Here is a 21184-nt window from a genome sequence, read left to right on the forward strand (position 1 = left end):
TTGAGAACAAATATTGGCAAAACAATAATTGGATTTGGAGGGGATGAATTTAGTCTGACATTGTCATGTGGTTGAATAATGGAAATTACAATTAATAATCTGACATCGCTTTTCGTCTAATCTTGATCTTTATCAATAAACAAATCAGTGGGATTGAAATATTTAGCAATATTTTATCAACTCTGTTATATTATGTCTAAAAAAAATCAATAAAATTAGAAATTCGCCAGTAAAGTTCAACAAAAGTGAAGTGGAATATCAAAATTCAGAGTGTGTATCTTACTCGAATACTTGTTAGGACTGACGTTACGAGGTCAATTAAGGCATACATGACAATTGACATGACATGACCCGGCGGCTAGGCTGGCAAGATAGATTAGTCTCTTGTAATATGGGCTTGATCGTTCCTCAAAGTTGGGCTGGCTGGCAAGGCAAGCCTACTAGGCGGCATCACTTGATTATCTTCAAGACAGCAATGACATAAGACACTTGTCAAGGATTGAATTTGATTTTCACGTAATAATTTTACAATCAAAATTACATCTCATCTAAATGCATGAACCATGCAGAGCTTGAGTCGAGTTATTAAGCAAAAGGACGAGCAATGGATTATACATGTTTCTGAAGATTACTAATTAAGTCGAGTTTTGGTGCAACTGCACTAGGAAATTTTCTAGTACAAGCACCATAATGGCAAGCAGTACAAAACTTCAAAACATTATAAACCACCATCTGTCCCTACCCAACTGCAGGCAGTATCTTTTGATATCCCTCTTACCTTCATCATCTCCCTCAAATCACTCACACCATCCCATTTTCCAGCAGCTGCCAAAGTATTTGATAGAGCAACAAATGCCCCTGGCCTACTGTCGGCATTTAACTTAAAAAGTTCGTTGGCAGCTATGCTAGCCATTTGTACATCGCCATGTAGCCTGCAAGAACTGAGCAAAGCTGCCCAAACATCAGAATTGGGCTTCTCAGGCATCCCCATTACAAGTTCCCATGCCAGATCTAAACGCCCTGCACGTCCCAGAAGGTCAACCATGCAAGCATAGTGCTCCATCTTCGGTTTTATTGAGTAATCTCTCTCCATACTCTCAAAGATTTCACGGCCTTTGGCAAGTAAACCGGCATGTCCACAAGCAGAGAGAGCGCTAAGGAATGTTACATCATTTGGTTCGACACAACACTCTTGCATCACATAGAACAGTTCCAGCGCTTTAATTGGGTTCCCATTCTTCCCATATCCATCAATCATTGAGGTCCATGTGAAAACATTCTTTTCCGGCATGTAGTCGAAAACTCTTCTGGCATCCTCAATTCTTCCACATTTTGCATGCATATCAACAAGAGCACTTGCAATCTTGATGTCCATAAAGGACTCAGTCTTCATTAATTGACCTTGAACTTGTTGACCTATTTCAACTACTGATAAAACAGAACAAGCTCCAATTAGACTCACAAAAGTTGAAATATTAGGCCGGAAATTCAACCGTTGCATTTCAACAAAAATCTCAAGCCCTTTCTTAGCAGTTTCAACTGATTTACTGTAACCTTCAATCATTGCATTGAAAACTACGATATCTTTTTCAACCGTTTTATTAAACACATTTTCAGCCTCCTCTACCGATCCATTGTTCATGTAGCCAGTGATCAATGCCGTTGAGCAAACCACATTCTTTTCCAACATCATATCAAAAACAGTTCTGGCATATTGAACCTTCCCACTCTTCACATATGAGTCAACAAGCGCTGTATAAAGCACTTCATCAGGCTCTACATCCAATTTCACCATCAGGGCATGGGCCATCCTTCCTAAAAACCGCGGTAACGTCACTGTACTACTCCCACAAGCAGACGCCTTTAAAATCATCGAAAATGTGAACCCATCAGGCTTTTCACCTGAATCAACCATTCTGCGAACCAAACCAAGTGACTCCTGAACATTCCCATTTTTAAGGTACCCACCAATCAAATAATTGTATGCGGACAAAGTGTGCTGCGGCAATTCATCGAACATTTGGGTGGCATATCTCAAGCACCCAGTTTTTAGGTGCAATATAAGGAGTTTGATGGAAATATTCGTATTGGGAGAAAACCCAGATTTTATAATGTGGGCGTGAATCTTTTGGCCATGGAAAGGGGTATCTGAGTTAATGAAATGTTGAATGGCAATAGAGAAAGTTGTGGAGGTTGGGTTAGAGAGATAGTTTTGGTGGTTTGTCGAAGCAGTAGTATTAAGCGGGATCAGCAAGCTTCGATGGTTGGGTGATGATGAGAAAATGGACGATTTGATCAAGGGAAGTCTTCCACTTTTCATTTTCCCATTCGATCATTATTGGAGTATTTGCTGATTTATAAATTTATCAACCAGGAACTCTTATAGTTTTTCAGTTTCCAGGTTCAACTTAGCCCAGTTGAAGTTTCGATTTGTGATAAAAATGGACTGATTGTTGGGCCTATTTCAATCCACTGCTAATAATGCTTTCACATCTTATATGGCAAGAACCCATAAGATATAGGCTTCCTTTGAATTCATTTGCACCACAGTACGTTGAAATTTTTTGCCTTGATTTTTAATCTCACTATATCACACTGAATTTAAGGGCTGTTTGGCTTAAATGAATTCCAGCTCAGTGCACTGGATGGCCTTATACTCACTGGTGCTAAAAGCTCCAGTCAGCTCTAGCTGGGGTAATTGATATTTTTAGTAGACAAAAATACCTATATTTTAATTTATTATTTTATTATTTTAGCCTTAGATGTTAAACTAATTTCTTTCTCAAGCTTAATTATCATTTTATCTAATAAATAATTTAAATTAATTATATAATTTAATAAAATATTGGAAGATACATTTTAATATTTTATTGAATAAATTTATAAATTTACATATTTTAATAATTTTAAAAAAGTAAAATAATTTAAAAAACTTCATTATATATCAATTCTAATCGATGTCCTTAATAGTTATTTTTATTCTCACTTCATCCTACAATTGCGTTTGAATCCAAACACACACTCCACCATTGTTTCTAATCTCACTGCTACAATATCCAATCTCACAGCTACAGTAACTAATCTCACCACCACCGCTGTTTTTAAACTCACCGGAAGTAAACACACCGCTTATCCAAACTAAGTCATAGTTTTTTTTTTTTTTAATTACCATGACATATAGTCAATCGCTCCTATATGTATTTTCTTCGTAACTTTTGTCCTCGATTCCTGAAGAAACTTTGCGGACCATAAGTCCATAATTGACATTTGGTTCGGATAATTCTACATTTACATTTGATTAGTTCTAGCTTCAAATAATTTTATTTTTTTTGGTTTAATGATAAGAAAGTTATGTCGAAGGTAACTGTTATTATAGGATCAAGTAATTCTACGCTAGTTAAACTAAATATCAAGTTGCTTTTATCATGATTTGTGAAGCTCAAAACCTCATTTTTATCATTTGAAATGTATTAAAATATTTTAATAGTTATATAATAACATATATTTAATAATTAAATAATAATTTGAATCAAACTATCTTGATTACAAAAATCTTGCCCTAAAACTGACCTATAAGCAAGTTTTGTATTACAAGTCTTAATGTAAACCTACAAACAATTTGAACGATATCTCTCAATCAAACTGCCACATGTTTTTTTTTTAAATTTTAACTTTTATTATTTTAAATATTCTAATTAATTAAAATTTAAAAAGCATATAGTAATTCATCAAAGTTTACAATATTTTTCTGCTAAATTTTATAAAAAAAAGTTAAAATAATAAGAGGTCAAATTGTTTTAATTTTGACCAACAAAAGTGAAAATTTAAAATGAAGCAAATAAAACTCTTGCGTGGTATATTAAATGTAGTTATCAATAGATATCTTACCCACAAAATATAGAAGAAGTTCATGGTAGAATTATATCACTAACTATTTAGTTAGTAGGGTTAAGTATATTGGACTCAATATCTAATACCACAGAAGAAGCTAACATAACAAAGCTCTCTCTTGCATTGAATTATTCAAAACTTGGTACAATATATATAACTTGCCAAGTAGGTAGTTTTCTAAGCTATATAATCTTAGCATGCAGAAGAAATGTTCTATTTATGAATATGAACAAATCTCCATCACGGAAGTCTCCCGATTCTTAGTAGAAATTATTGAAACTGACAATTAATAGAGTTTATTACTTATTACCTCAAACACATTGTCACTTAAAGTGCTGATGTGTAAGACAATTCAATTATAATATGCCAGTGGTTGATCCGCAAGTAATAGGTGGAGCTAACTAGTCGTGTTGAGGGTCCGGTCCTCCAGGTGAAATTCTTGAGACATCCGTCAATACCCTCTTCCCATCATGCTTCATTGCAGGCAAATCATAGCCTGTCAATGCCTTTATAATGGATCGGCTGTCGATCCTTTTCTGCATTGTCTTACGCCCACCATAACTCTTTGCTTCTAAAATGCTGATTGCATTTCCTGACAAAATAAGAAAGATGACTAGGGAAGCTTGGATGACGGTTGAGTTAGGCATTGCTAAAATTAATACAAGCTTGAATATACTGAAGCCGGTGGGAGTGATCTGATGAGTAGTAGTAGTAGTAGGCAGTGGCAAGTGGCAAGTGGCATTTTATAGTACCATCTATAATCCTATTCCATTGCACACGTCCAATATTCCACAGCACAGGAAGCTGACAAATCCTGAAGGGATATTAGTTTTTGTTTTTACATGGATTATAACTTTTCCTACCCATTACCAGATTACTTAATTATCCCACAAATTGCATAAAGGCTGAATCATTTGTCTTTGGTCCCCACATGAGCATACTCTATACTATATATATTTCATCATTCATTTCCCATTAAAAGTTGCCTACACAGTCATCACCGATATCATCGTCCAAGTAGGATTTGGGGCATTGCTTAAAAAGACAAAAAAAAACTTCAACAAAGTTTAGCAACCCATCCTTGGACTACAAGACAAGAAACAGACATATATTGCCAAATTCCATTGAAGTCATTCTTGCATTTGATTTCTGTCTTTTCCTTTAACCCAGAGTACGTGACTCTGAAAAACGGATTCATCTTTGCGCGCTTTACATGTTAGGACATAGTGTCCTTCCACATGGTGTTATATATAATATATAAGATGGCACCTATTTGATTCCCAATAAGTAATTTTTGTTGCTAATCCAACTTGCATTTGCTTTAGGTTTTTTGGATTTTGGCTCAACGCTGACTCGTAACCTTTTTCCTCTTACCTTTAAATCTTATCACCTCCCTAATCACATATCTCCATCTTTCTCTTGGACGAAGATCTTTGCAACTTTATATTTGGTTTCGTCAACGGCTGAATGATGTTCCAGTTTTTGTCTTTTTAAATTCCTAATCAAATCCATAATATATATGTCTTTTCATATAATCTATCATATTGCCAAATATGCAGTATCACTTGATAGATACACCTTATTTTCTGGCTAAAGATTGTCTTTTGCAATGGGATAATTGCATTCACTCTTAAACTTTCAAAAATTATTGTTTTAAGGGAAAAATTATGCATAAACTTTGATCTAATATATAATTTTATTTTGTGTTATTTTATACTTGAGATATTAATTTAATTCAATTTTACAAATTATTAACACTGTTATCAATATAACATCATTTTATGTCTACATATTACATAGATAAATAATAATATTTATCCAATATACAAACAAATTGAAATTAAAATGTTTTATCTATTTTTTAAATGTGTATAATTGAATCAAAATTAAAGTTTCTTATTATTATATATTACAAGGTAGACAACATATAAAAATAATCTTATGTGTCTTCATAAAATTTTGACAAGTGGCTATTCTCATTATTTGACTCATCAACAAAATATTAATGTTAATATGCTTTTAATATACTTTTTATTAATTATTAATTTCTATTTTTATATGTTATTTTATCTTATTTTATGTTTTTAAATGCAATTATTTCATTTATTCACTTGGTTTTCTTTATATTTTTATTTTAATAAATTTGACTCGTAAATTTAGTCATAAAATATATTTTAATATTTATTTATATTAATATAAATAAATTCTTTAAAGCCATTGAAAACAAAAGTTAATATTTTATATTAATATTGATATAAATATACAATTTATATCTAACATTGATATATAATATTACGTATAATATTACGTAAATTTCCTTAAAAACTAAAAAATGTAAGAACTAATTTTTTAACATAATAAATAAAAACAAATATTTTTCTTATCTGTACTATTATTTAAACTTTCAATTGAGTTAGTGTCACGAGTTAACTAAGCACCAACTTTATTAGGAAATTATAGGAATGCCCTTCAATAATTAAAATAAATAATATTATTTGAGGGCGTTTTAGTCTTTTCACTTAAATCCAATTAAAATATGCATATGATGGAATTTGAACCCATGCCAATCACATTAGTGAAACCTTTAATTTATCACTCAACTAAAGTTTTATTTTGATATTTTTATACATTTTAATTTAATCGAATTGGTGCCGCAAGTTAAACGACTTAATATTGATGGCGACACCATAATAAGCAATTTAATTTATTTCTTTTCATTTTAATAACGTGCATATTTCATGTATTATTATTAATTAGTTTCAAATAATATGTTTCATTATTTATTGTATGTTATTTTTAAACACACATTTATGTTCTAAATTTATGGTTTCCACACGCATACGTGTGTGTTAAGATTTCTAGTTTATTTTAGACTATTTAACATAAAAATAAAAGTTAAATAATGTTGGAACTTTTTATGATTTTTTTTTCTGTAATCTTATAATCATAAATCATAACCATAAATCATTCAAATTAAACATAAATCATATAATCATAACCATTTTAGTTCATGATCACCATATTCAACCTTTCTCGGGTCTTATACGAGCCTACATATGCTCTAGAATTGACCCGAAATCGAACAAGAACCAATTTGCAACAATTTTAAAATTTCAAAACGACATCGCGACGTGAAAGGTTTTGTAACGCCCCTAACCCGAATCGTCGTCGGAACAGGGTTACGAAGCATTACCGGAGTTTACAAATTAATTATCAGACATTTCATTTCATCTAGCATTCATATTTGAAACGAATCAAAATCGTACATATTGTCCCTTAAACGAGCCCTCGAGGCCCAAATTTACGCATTAGAAACACATAGGGACTAAGTCAAAAACTCAGAAAATTTTTCGAAAATATTTAAAGTTTCCAACACTGCAGGGGTCACACGACCGTGTTTCAGCCCGTGTTTGTACCCGTATGAGTATATTGACTTGGGTCACACGCCCGTGTGCTAGGCCGTGTGAGCATTTTGTTTTGTGCAAATTTAAGATACAGGGGACACACGACTATGTCACCTGGCCGTGTGTGACACACGGTTGAGACACACGCCCGTGTCTTTGCTCGTGTGGATGAAAATAGACCATTTTACAAGCCATATTTCTCACCCAATTTTGTGTCTATCTACAATCAACATTACACATATCAACAAGCCATAATTAGACATTCAAAACAAGCCAAAATAAGTGGCTAAACTCAACACACTACATATAAGCCATCATTAAACAAAATACCTATACATGCCATTATAACCAAAATCAAAACTTTCAAAAATATCGATAGAACTGATGGATAGTGTGATATATCTTCGACAAGCTTCCAACCCAATCAAGTTTCCGATAATTTGAAAAGTAGAAGAAAACAAATACATAAGCAATGAATGCTTAGTAAGCTCGTATAAAATTTAATCATAATACTTCCTTTTCAAATATGAAATTTATACTTATCAAGAATAATCTAATATTGCTACGACAATACTCATGAAGTTATATTTAACAACTCACTAAGTGAATAAATATACAGATCACTTATACATAATATTCCTAGCATAGTAGGTGTAACAATCCAATTTTCAAGAGTGTCGAACGGTGATTTGAGATCACTAAATTTGATGAAAAGTTAGAAAAATTTATTAATTAATAATTATAAGTTAAGCGTGATTTTAGAAATATTTTTGAATTAGTGAATTTTGTGATTTAAAAGAAATTATTAGGTAAATTGGTCGAAACGAGGTATCGAGACCTCGATATTATAAATCGAGCCGTAAATATTTTTATAAATATTTACGGAGTGTCATTAGGGTAGTATTAAAGTTTCGTTAAGAAATTTTAAAGTTTTGATGGTTAATTGATTAAAAGGATTAAATTGCAATAGAGATAAAAGTTTAATTAAAGATTAAAAAGTTAAAAGGACCAAATAGGAAATTATGCCTTTTCTAAAGTTGAGGCGGCATAAGTAGATTTTTTTAAAATCTAAAGTTAAAATATATTATTATTATTATTATTATTATTATTATTATTATTATTATTATATTACTTAAAAGTTAAGTATAAATATTATATAATGTTAGATTAGATTATAATATATTATATTATATTATAAAATATAGAAAAGAGAATTGAAACAGAATTGAAAAACGAAAACAAAGAAGAAATAGGAGAAAGAAAGAAAGAAAAGAAAAAGGAAATTTTGGGGTTTCAAAGTTTAAAGTTAATTTGGTAAGTCAATTTAATCCTTTTTTGTAATTTTGAGTTTTGGAGTTCTAGAACAAAATATTTCATGGTTTATGTTAAAATTTTGAAAGATAGTTTATTTTAGACATGAGTTATGTTGAATTAATTGACGAATTAGGGGTTAAATTGATTGAATTTCAAGTTAGAAGTTAGTAAAGGGTTGATTTGTAAAATAAATTATAGGTTTTGAATTAATAGGGACTAAATTGAGAGAATTTCAAAATTAAGGATTTATGGTGAAATTAGAGAGGTAAATTAGTTTAAAGTGGGAATGGAATGAAAATATGAAATTAGTTTTGAGAATAAAAGTTAGTATCGGTTTAGGGACTAAATTGAAATTTAGGCAAATATTGAGTAAAAATTAAAATATTTAATGTGAGATTGAATTGTATTGTATTGATGATTTTTAATTGTTTTAATTTCGTAGCTAGCGTTGTACCGAAATTCTCGACTAAAAAGGGAAAAAAATATAGTCGACGAGGAATAACTCGGAATTCTTAGTTTGTATTTCTATAATCCGAATCTAATTATTAATTGTTGTATTTTAAATTAAATGTTATGGTAAGTGATTAAGGTGAGAATTATTGTTTTCTTTTTTACAATTGATAATTCAGTAATAGATATGAATAAATACATAATATCATTCATCAATTTAATAAATAAATATTAAAGTTTAACCATACAAACTTACGAATTGAATTGTAATAATTGTAGGAGTTCGAGACTATTCGCTATTTTTCCTTTTTATGAGTATCTATGAAATCTTAATCTAAAATATAAAATTACTAATTCATTAGCATATATTTCAGTTCCAATTCATTTAACTATTTATACCCTTCTATTTTTTGAATTTACATAATTACCATAAGTTTTACAAGTTTTACAATTTAGTCCATTAACTAATTAATCTATCAAATCAACTAATTTTCCTCAATTAATAATTTATCCAAATATTCTAGGCTATCAAACAGCCCTTAATAAAACAAAAATTTAATACCAAACTCTAATATTTTAACCATTTTCACAATTTGATCCTAACACCAATATTTAACAAAATCACTTTATAATATCATCATACAAAAAAATTAAAGCTCTAAACCCACTTGATATTAATAATTTCTTTCAATATATTAATTTAGATAATAAAAATTCATTTTATGCAATTTGGTCATTTTTATATTTTTACAAAATTACCCTTAGAGTTTTTCTTTTATTCAATTTAGCCCCGAGCCTAAAACATGCAAATTAGCCATTTTAATGTAAATCCATGCTAGTTGAATATTCATATATTTTCCTCCTCCTCCTCTCCATTCCACATCCTTAATGTATATAACATGCTTATATGTAATATTATCTATAATTCTACTATTTACTTATGTTCATATCAAAGTTGTCCACTTGATTCATAGTTAATAAATTATTTATATCTTGAGCTACAGAATTCTAAATTAAGATTCGCTTGATGTTTTTGAAACTAGACTCAAATATATTTCTACTATAAAATTTTCAGAATTTATAGTTTAGCCAATAAGTACAAGAAAATCTTCAAATTTATCCCTATTCTGCTGTTTAAAAGCTTTGACCTTTGCTTACTAAAAATTAATTATCTCTTAGTACAGGGTTTGGATGATGTTTCTGTTTGTTTCTCTTGAAAATAGACTCATCAAGAATTTAAATAGATAAATTTAAACCATTGATTATTTTTTTACAGTTTTTTATGATTTTCCAATGTCAGAATAGGGGAGCCCGAAATCAATCTAACCTTGTCTCACAAAAATTCATATATCTCATAATATGAAATTATTTTGCTTACACCGATTCTTCTATGTAAAACTAGACTCAATAGGATTTAATTTAATATTTAATTAACCTCTAATTTAATTTATACAATTTTGGTGAATTTTCAAAGTCGACTCTCTGCATTGTCTAAAACTATTTTAGTGTAAAATGTTTATAACCAAATTTATAACACCCTCCTTTCCTTTCTCTACAATATTTCCCATCACTTCCTCTTATTTCCCTTCACTAACATATCAAGAACATAGAAACTTATATAATAAAACTCTACTTTAACATCATTTTCATAATTTTTCAATAATATCAAACTCAAAAATATATTGAAATCTTGATGTTCTTACCTTGTGATCCTATTGATTTCAATCTTTAACTTGATTTTCTCTCTCCTCCAGCTTCTATTTCTTGAATCTAACTTGATATTCTAGCTCCCCATTGTCTCCTTATTATTTTTCTCTCTTGGCAGCTATGGAAATTCTTTTGATTTCTAAGTGAAAATGGTAAATTTTTTGTAAAAGGACCAAATTGTAAAGAAAGGAAAATTTCTTTCTTCTCTTCTCTTCTCTTCTCTTCTCACGTGGGTGCATGGAAAGACGATGAAAATTCTTCATCTTTCTTTCCTTTTATACTAAATAAAATAATAATAAAATATCTTATTAAAATATTAATAAAATAATATTTATCTAATTAAATAATTATAAAATATCATCAAAATATCTCTAATATCATCATTGCCTTCTAGAGTTCTCTCTCTTTCTAATTGACCATTTTTCCCTTTATAATATTTTAAAATTCCATCATTGAGTCATCACTTAATTTAGTAAAATTACGATTTAGTCCCTCATAATTCTTCACCTATTCAATTTGGTCTTAATTCATCCATTTTCCTCAGTTTCTAGATCATTCCACCCTTAAAATATTTGCACTATTGGTCCTTAAACTTTTTCATATTTACACTTTAACCCTTCAAAATTTGAGTATTTACTCTTGGGCAACAAAACTTTTCTCACTTTTGCGATTTAATCATTTATTAAATTAATATGTTTTAATATATTTCCCAATGTTGACATAACTCAAAATTTCCCTTTTTGTCACTTTATTTCCTTATTTTACTATATCAAGGATACTATCTTACGTTCTTACTGTAGTAATTTTCAGGGTATTACATGTTTCCTCGTTACGACGTGACATACTGACTTGCCTCGTTGTGATGGCAAGGTTTCTCATCACGTCGTGGCCCAGAGTCCAGGTCTCGTCATGACAACCATCACTTGACATCGTGACGTGGACTCTGTTTTTGACACAAATAAAGCTTTTCGGCACCTATTTCAAGGCAACCATAACACTGCCTCATTTGGTGCCTATTTGCACCTTTGTATCTACATCATACTAACCAAAATACATTCCATAACATTCATTTAACCATTTCCCAAAACCAATCAGGCTAATATGCCTCAATTTGGCACCATTTTATACCAATTCAACCTATTCAAATGTCACTTATACAACCATGCTTTTAAGCTATTCAAACCAACATTTAACCATGTCATATCAAGCTTAATTATGCTATTCAAAATTTCATATACAATATCATGCAAATTACAAAATCAAACATATACAAACTTAACATTAGTTTGCACAAAATCAAGCATTAACCAACGTTTCAAAACAAACTAACATTTTTTTAAGTTAATATAGCAACACCTATGTACATGCCACAAATCCGAGTCTAAAACGATTAAAAGACTACTGAATAGATGGTAGGATAATGTGGTCTTCAAGCTAATTCGATCAAAAAATTTCACAAATAACGATCTACAAGGAAAAGGAAAAGTAACGGATAAACATAATGAATGCTTAGTAAGTCTATATGAAATTTACTTAACTTACATTGACATTTATAACAATTTAGCAATTAAAACAAATTGGTGCAAACATGACATCTTTTGGCAACATTATATTTTCATGCACAATTCAATCACACAATCACTAAGTTAGTTCATTTGCAGATCAAACCATAATACCAAAACCTTGTACATATATAACCATTTCATATTATAACATATACTATTAATTATGCTCAATTTATAAATATCACATTTCAGTTCACAATCAATCATTTCATTTCCGTTTTTAACTACTATTTTCATTTTTGTTTCGCCCGAAAAACTATAGCAAAATGAACTCGGATATACAAGACTAATTTGGTCATACAAGCTATCATAATCAGGTTGCTCACAAGAGCTTAGTTCGATGATGCTAACACTAACTTTAGAGATTCTGCAACATATGTTGGATTTCAAGCCATCGTATTATCTCTGATCAAACACCCATTTCCCTTTTTCGATTGAACCATTTCCTTTTTCGTTTGGAGCTTAATGACATGTCACCATATCCTAATCGTTTATTAAGTTCACACGAGCTCTATTACGATATTCAATTCATTCCAATACCTGTAATATCATCATATACATATCATTCAAGAATATAAACATTTCACATCTATTCCATACATCATGTTCACTTGTAATATTATATTTCTCATACTTAGGATTTGGTCCTTTAGATGCCAAAATCGTCAAAATTGTAATTGACCTAAACTAATAAACATTATAAGATACATTTCAAACACAACATAAATAACATAGTAAGTTTCATATGAACTTACCTGGAAAAAAATCAACAAGCAAGATGTCGAGAACTAATCTGAAATTTTGTCTTTTCCTCGATTATCCTTCAGTTGGTTCAAATCCTGATTTGTATGATAACTCATTTGAGTTTATCAATTCCAAATACCTTATATCACCGTACTATATGCATATGAATTTTCAATTTCACTTTTTGAATGTTCCCTAAACTTTTTCATTTTATTCAATTTAGCCCCTAAAATCAAAATTGCTATAACTTTCAAATTTGAGGTTTGATTTCAAAACCGATCTCAATTACATCCTTATATAGCCTTAAATTATCTATAATTACAAAATATAACATCAATTTCAAATTTTATGCACTTTAGTCCCATAAACTAGCAATTAAATTTTACAAACTAGTCCTTTTTTAATATCTAAGCTTAAAATCTAACAAATTAACACTAATTTCATCAAGCATTCAATAGTAGTAACTTTGGAAAACTTCAACAAAATTAAAATTGATGCACAAGCTAGCTAAGTCAAGCTTCCGGGACCTCAAAAACATAAAAATTACAAGAAAAAGACTAAAAAAATCATACCTAAATAAAGGTCGAATGCTTGAAGTATAAAAAGGGGTTTTCTTCTTTCAAATTTAGGTGAACATGAAGAAGGTGAAGAAATCTATCATTTTTTTTCTATTTTGTCTTTTATAGTTTAATTAAAATTCAGTTAAATTGAATTAATCAAAATTTAACCTAATTAATTATAATTAATTAACTTTAATCAAATTTAACAAATTTAGTGGGTTGTAATCAACATCCACCACCTGTTTGGCTAATATAAAATGGTTAATTTGTTCATTTGGTCCTTCAACTAATTAAAAATTTAGAGCGATTAATTGTTGCCATTTTTACAATTTAGTCCTTGCACCTTAATTAACTATCCATTTGACAAAATTAAGGGACCAAACTTTAATAAAACTTTATACTAATCTCATAAATATTAATTATTGGAAATGGGGTTCCGAAAGCACCATTTTTGACACCATTGAAAAACGAGCTATTACATTCATAATTGCCTCTCCTAACAATGTTCTCCAAAATTTAAAATTATATTATTTTTAATTTCAAAGTTATATTAAATGTATAAATATATTTTATAAAAAAATGTCTTTATTAAATATATTTTTATATTAAATTTAATAAAATTGTGTGGGATGCAAATTAATACCTATAATTAAACCACAATCAAAATTTAATATCTATAATTATACCAAATCAGAGTTTACCTGCATCAAAATTCATGTATAATTTTAATGCTTGTCTGTAATTACCCGATAGTCAGAGGTGTCAGAAAGTGCATTCTCGGGACTCCATTTTCGTAAATCAGAATAAATATTTACGAAGTTAGTTGTGTAGTTAATTAGGTTTTGGTTAAGTGAAATTGCATGAATTAAGAGTAATTAGGTATAAGGACTAAATTGCATATAGGGTGAAAGTTGAATTAGAGATTAAAGAAAAATTACAGGGACTAAAGAAACAATTATGCCATTGTTCTTTAATAGGGCGGCGTAAGGTAAGATATTTATAAATTTAATATATATTATAATAAAATAAGTTTACTTAATATTTAAGTATATATATTATAATAATAAATTAATGTATAATAAAATAAAATAAGTAAATGAATAAAAAAATAATAGAAAGCCAAAGCAAAACGAAAAAGAAAAAGAAAGACGCAAGGCTTAGGGACTTCTAGGGTTCAAAGCTCAACTGATTAGTCAATTTAGTCATTTTTCTTGTAATTTTTATGTTTTTGGAATTCCGGTGTTAAGTGCTACCCGACCCATGTCAAAATTTTAGCAATTATTAAGTTTTTAAATGTTGTTAATGTTTAATAATTTTAGTATTAGGGATTAAATTGATAGATTTTAAGTTAGAAATGAAAAGGATTAAATTGTAAAATAAATTGTAAATTATGAGGAATAGGGACTAAATTGTAAAAAATCAAAATTTAGAGATTTAAGTGAAAATAGGGAGTTAAATTTAGTTTAAAGTGGAAATTGTATGAAAATATAGAATTAATTGTGAAGAATAAAAAGTAGTCTCGGTTTAGGGACTAAATTAGAATTTAGGAAAATATTGAATAAAAATTGAAATATTCAATATGAAATTGAATTGTGTTGTATTGATGAATTTTAATTGTTTTAATTTCGTAGCTAACGTCGTACCGGAATCCTTAACTAAAAAGGGGAAAGATAAAGTTGACGTGGAATAGCTTGAAATTCCTGATTTGTATTTTTATAATTCGAAACTAGTTATTAATTCTTGTATTTTTTTTTATTTAATGCATATGACAAGTATTGAGGTGAATATTTGGCACTTTGACATTGAGTTGAATTAAAAGTTGATTGAATGGATTGAATTTATATATATATTATGAATATACTGATTATTTGAATTGAAATGAATATATATGTGCAAATATGATAATTGAATATTGGTTGTATTTAGAAAGTGAAATTAAACTCTATTAATTGTATTGGACTGAGTCGGATATAGATGGCATGCCATAGGATTGGAAGAGTTCAGAGATTTCTTCGACTTCGAGTCGATGAGGCACTGGGTGCCAATGTACTTCGGTTTAACCGATGAGACATTAGGTGTCAAATTTATATAGCGCTGGGAGCAATTATTACTTCGGATTTATCCGATGAAGCACTGGGTGCCAAACTGGTGTGTTGGTTGGATCCGTGTATCCGTTCGAGTCCAAGTTGTGTTAATAGGGGTAATTAAATAAAATAGTACTATGATTGATATTGGATGATATTGTATGTGAATGGAAATGAGATAGTGAATTGAAACATGAAAATGAGACACATGAATTACGTATTCATGAATTGGATATGGATTGAATAATATTATTGTTTAAATGATATATATATATATTAAATTGTGAAAATCTATTATATAGCAAGTGATGAGATTTGAGAATGGTATAAAATGATGTATTTATGAATTGAATATTGAATGGCTAATGTCATTGTATGAATAAATGTGCTTATAATTAAAATATGCATATTATATTATCCTTGTTTTTAAATATTCGAATTATAGAAATACCACTAGGTTTTACTTAGTGTACAGTTTTGTTTTCCGTGCGCAGATTAGGTACTTCAATTTTGAACGCCGATTTAGCATCCAACAACGCTCCCGAACTCAAATGTGGTGATGTCTATCTTTTGTGTCGACATGTACCTAGGGTGTCTAAATAATAGTTATTTTATGGATTGAATGTAAATGAGATTATAAGTTTAATATTGGTTGGTTTTATACATATAAATATGTGTTTGTTTTTGAATCCATATTATGGCATGGTAAATTGAACTAAACCTAGATAGGTGAATGTGAATTTAATCCTATGTTTAAGTGCTCATGAACTAGGCAAATTGATTTGGATTTAGTATGTTTATAATTTGGATTAAAGTGATGCTTTGATGATTTGTTTTGATGATATGAAATGTTTGAGAATTCTGCCTGTTTGATCGATAAACTTCGGTAATGCTTCGAAACCCTATTCCGGCGACGGATATGGGTTAGGGGTGTTACATTATCCTTTATTTTAATAAAAAATATTAACAAATAATAATATTTTCCTAATGGATTAGAGTTAATTTTATTTTCGATGTATTATTATAGAACTATCAAATTTGAGGTTGAAGTTAAAGGAATGCATGTGCTTTAGTACATTTGTTAATTATCAAGTTAAAGAAGTGCATAGTACTTAGAATATCTTATGATCATGGTATAAAAACTGAAAATTGGAACATTGATTTATGTCGACCGAAAACGGAAACATAAAATATAACATTCCATGCCTTGTGTTCCTCAAGTGGACACATTTTGATGTTTTTATCTACAGATATTTATAGTAGAGGAAGAGAAAGATATAAGTTTTAAGGAGATATGAATTTTATTTTACTCTTTAAAGAAGATATCACTGTGTACTCGTTGCATAAGTTAGTATTATTCTCTTTACATGTCCACTTACTTCGTATTATCGCTATTTTAGGACGTGGGTATCATGCCCATAAGTCGGCATTATCATCTTTGGATGCCTGTTAACTTCTCAAAACTATATTATCTAAACCCGCGTCTCTCAATATTCAAACTCATACCCTGAAGAGTCGGGTAGATCAAGGCTTGGGTTTGAACATGGGGAGATGTTCTTTTAGATAATAATTTTGAGGAGTCAATAGGCATCCGATAAAAAGATAATACGTACCGATTTATGGCTATTGACATCGACACCCTAAAAAGGTAGCGGTACCGTGTTGGCTGGTGGGCTGTGATAATGGTATCTTCTTTAATGAGTACAACGGAGCCACCTCCCATAAGAAAACTAGAATCTAGTTATTTATGAAGTGGTGGTGGGGGTCAGGTCCCCCAGGACTTGTTCTCTCAGGCTGTTGATACCCGTTTTTCTCAGCTTCTTTGTTCAGGTACTGTCTCCAGGCCTCGATGGATTGTTTTACATTCGTCTTCTCTATCAAGAGGCGACTTTCAGAGGCTGCAGACAAAAGTAAAATCAAGGTAAGGCACATCAGACACCTAAAGATAGACATTGTTGCTTTGACATGGGAAGTAGAAGAGGCTTCCCGTATTTATAGACTTCCGAATCAACTTAATCACAAAGTGGATGAGAGATCGTTCATCAATCAGTCGACTGTAAAATGTCATCTGACTGGTAAAGACAATCGAGATCATGATAGCACAACTAAGTTTAAAAGCTGCAGAGACCATTCTGACGACGCTTTGCCAATAAGATCTCCATGAGCCAACATTTATTTTGGCGTATTGCAAGTTTTTGGATTATTAAACTCGTTGTTGCCTAATACTGATTCTGATTCATTTACGAGGTTCGCAACTTCACACATGGATAAAATTGAGAATACGTCACTGCATGTTAGGCATGGTCATTCATGTGTCTGCCAAGGAGGATTAGTGGATAAACCACACCGACCAGTGACAGTTTATAATAAAAAGTTCAATAAAAAAGCTTTTCATTAAACCAATTCCATGAGGTAAAGTAGAAACCCCTTTATTTGTCACCGGTTATTCATTTATTGGTAAGGGCCTCTCGGGGATAAGACAAGCGTCAAATTAATATACACAAACGATGCTTTCGGATAATCAAGGATTTTGCCTTTAGTTTCAAACCCTTTTTCCCTGGCTGCTTTGCAGTTCTAGATAAGATCAACAATCAACATCAGCACCTACAAGCTATTTTACTGTCATTGGTGACACAAAAAGGATTCGAAAGTTGCCGAGTACTTAGCCAGTTAGTCCAGTCAGACGAAGGAGCATCAATTAGATCCCCCTTGTTCAGAAATCTCTCCCAGAATGATGCTGCTGATCAGTGAGTGAAAAGAGACATTAAGCGTTAAATGAGAGAGACATGCACTTTCCCCAATTTGATAGTTAAGTTAGGCCTGGACTTCCTTTTTCTTTTCTTTTTTACTTCCCTATATGTACCTGCCCATATCATGTGGTTGCTATTCGTTGTGATTATTAACTCCAAAAAGTACCTAAAATGAAACAAAGAACCGACTAATCTGTGATTAACAATGAGTTGTCCATTAGGCTAGAATTAATACCAACAAATGCGGTCTAGTTTTGGATTCTTTCCATTATCCAATCAGATGGTTATTTCCTCTTCACAAAATGCACTCTGAGTATATTTCTCCAGTGAGGAGTTTGGATTAGACCCAGCAACTTCTCATTTCTGTCAAGGGTCAAGGGCCTTGTTTTCGGCTAATAGGGTAGAGTAAAGACAAAGCATTTTTTGGCCTTAATCTATGTCCAATACTTGGCACGAACTTGAGATTTTGTCCGTATTGTATATTCTTAAGAGCTACCAAACAAACGTAAAACCTTATTTCTTGTCCTTATTTCTTACTTTCTTAATATTTCTTGTCTTTTCAACTGTTTCTCTTTGCATTCTTAATATTTGTAGCTACACGAGCATGGATGCAGCTGTAAACATTTAAACGATCTTTTCCATTAAAATATGCAGTCCTGTAGAAGTTTGTGCACTCAATCTAATGGTGTAGCTGAAATTTCTGGTCTTTGATTCAAGTGTACACAATTTACTTGGAGGATCCTGCAACTATGAACCCGAACTCAGGAGCGGTCTCAAATACGGGTATGTGCCCAAGAATTAGGTATATTCAACTTTTTTTTAATGTTTTTTTCTTTTTTTGAAAGATCATATCTCACACGCTAATCATTCCATAATCTTTTCTCAGGATATCATTCCATACTCTCCCTTATATTATCCATTCTAGTAAAGCACCAATTGCAGTGCACTTCAAAAATGGTGTTATGAGTTTATAGGATCACATTTAATAAGCTTGAACCTTGTAATGAAAGAGACAATATATCTTTTATCAAATCAATTTTTTATTATTTTTTCCATATGGAGAAGCTATAGTTATATTATCGTCTTTCCGTCCCATAATCTGCAGTGATAGATAAGCATAGAAATAGAATAAAGCTCCATGGTTCAATTGTTCTTGCTTTAACTCTATAACAACAATATCTTAAATGTACGTACATGGCCTTGATTTCGACACCAAAAGAAAAGTTGAAGGAATCGTTGGTGGAAGTGGAGTTTGGATATAAATCCTTGATTTCAATTCTTAGTGCTTCTTCTGTTATTTCAGAACGAGTCAGAAGAGGAATAAAAGTGGCAGATATGCATATATAGTACTTGTTAATAAATTCGCATTCGATACGCGACAACCGCACTATGTTTTATTCAAATCATGCCGTCAATCTTTATATTTTGATGCTGAAACTTAATTTATGTATTTAAAAATTAAAATATATTTTTTTTTAAAATTGTAGTATAATTGTTAACATTAACAAAAATTCCTTTACTATCAAGTACGCTCGAATTTATACTAATTTGCTTATAAAATTGATACTATTGCACGAATCTATCGATGGCAAATCTTAATAGAAATTACCAAACACTATTAACGATTGAGTTTAATTTTTAGCTAAGATTTAATACAACATTTTACACTTTCAATTTGACATTTTTTAATAGATAATTAATTTTTTTAATTTTGTATCTGAACTTGACATATTTTCTTAATTTAGTACCTAAGCTTTTCTTTTCCAATTGGTATCTAAACTTACATTTTTTTCTAATTTGGTACTTAGATTTTTTTGGTCAATTTTGGTATTTAAACTTGTCAAATGTTATACAAATTGCTCCAATATATTAACATTGTTATCTTTTATGATATAGCAAAAATAATCACTGTATGACCGCATGTATTTTAAATGTTCAGTTACTTTTAGTTTAATTTATTTTTTTATTTAACACAATGGAATTATTTTAGATAGGGTTTTTAACACTTTTGATTTCTTCTTCAATATCCATTTGTTAAGTATATCTCAAAGCACAGTTTTTGAACATGGATTTTCTTTGATATTGACTATATTTTTGTGGAATTGAAAAGTTTGGTGAAGACTAGACCATGCTTTAAGCTTGCTGTCCCTCTCAAGTCATTCCTACCATAATAGTCAAAGTAATCTCAACCCAATGAAAAATAAAATTTGAACATATTGTTTAGCTAAATAGAGAAAGCTCCAAATAAATGTAATATTTTCTACAATTAAATTTCATGTCATTTTTCACATGTCCGTTACACAAAAAACTTAAATACAAAATTTTTTAAAAATGTCAAATTCAAGTATGAAATGTTTTAGAATTGTTTAGACATTTTTTTACCAATAAAGCAATCAATCCCATTTAATAGATCAAGAGTCTAAGTGAGATGCAAATCATCGAGTCTATTAGGCAAAACCAATTTTTAGTGGCTTTTGTCATGCACAATACCATCCGGTTCTTATGAGACTCAAGCCAAACCTCGAATGTTGTTAATGAGCTTAGAGCAGTTCGATTTGAATATAACTTTAATCTTTTTATTTCTAGTATTTTTTACCCTAATTACATTGTGTGTGCCTCGGTGTCATGGTCTGACATTGTGGCTACATTGCCACTGTGACAACCCACTGGGTGGAAAGGACGAGGCCAAAGTCTAGGGACAAGAGTTCCCCAATG

At 30.4% G+C, this 21184-nt stretch overlaps 1 protein-coding gene and 1 long non-coding RNA gene across 2 annotated transcripts; one reads left to right on the plus strand and one right to left on the minus strand.

The window, feature by feature from the left end:
* Window positions 1–223: 223 nt before the first annotated feature.
* LOC105771130 (pentatricopeptide repeat-containing protein At1g28690, mitochondrial) lies at window positions 224–2427 on the minus strand. Its single transcript, XM_052630890.1, has 2 exons — window positions 779–2427; window positions 224–462 (listed from the first exon to the last, which is right to left on the minus strand). Exons 1-2 carry the CDS (start codon window positions 2318–2320, stop codon window positions 451–453), a joined length of 1554 nt encoding a protein of 517 aa, XP_052486850.1. The 5' UTR covers window positions 2321–2427; the 3' UTR covers window positions 224–450.
* A 16268-nt stretch (window positions 2428–18695) lies between these two features.
* On the plus strand, window positions 18696–19501 carry LOC128041234 (uncharacterized). The gene is made up of 2 exons (XR_008195950.1): window positions 18696–19252; window positions 19356–19501. It is a non-coding gene; the product is annotated as an uncharacterized LOC128041234 (long non-coding RNA).
* Window positions 19502–21184: the final 1683 nt, after the last annotated feature.

This window comes from Gossypium raimondii, chromosome 5, assembly GCF_025698545.1.
Source record: "Gossypium raimondii isolate GPD5lz chromosome 5, ASM2569854v1, whole genome shotgun sequence".
Taxonomy (NCBI): Eukaryota; Viridiplantae; Streptophyta; class Magnoliopsida; order Malvales; family Malvaceae; genus Gossypium; species Gossypium raimondii.

What these genes read in the sequence shown, in the direction of transcription:
- LOC105771130 (XM_052630890.1), bottom strand. Translation starts at nt 2,320, where the DNA reads ATGAAAAGTGGAAGACTTCCCTTGATCAAATCGTCCATTTTCTCATCA.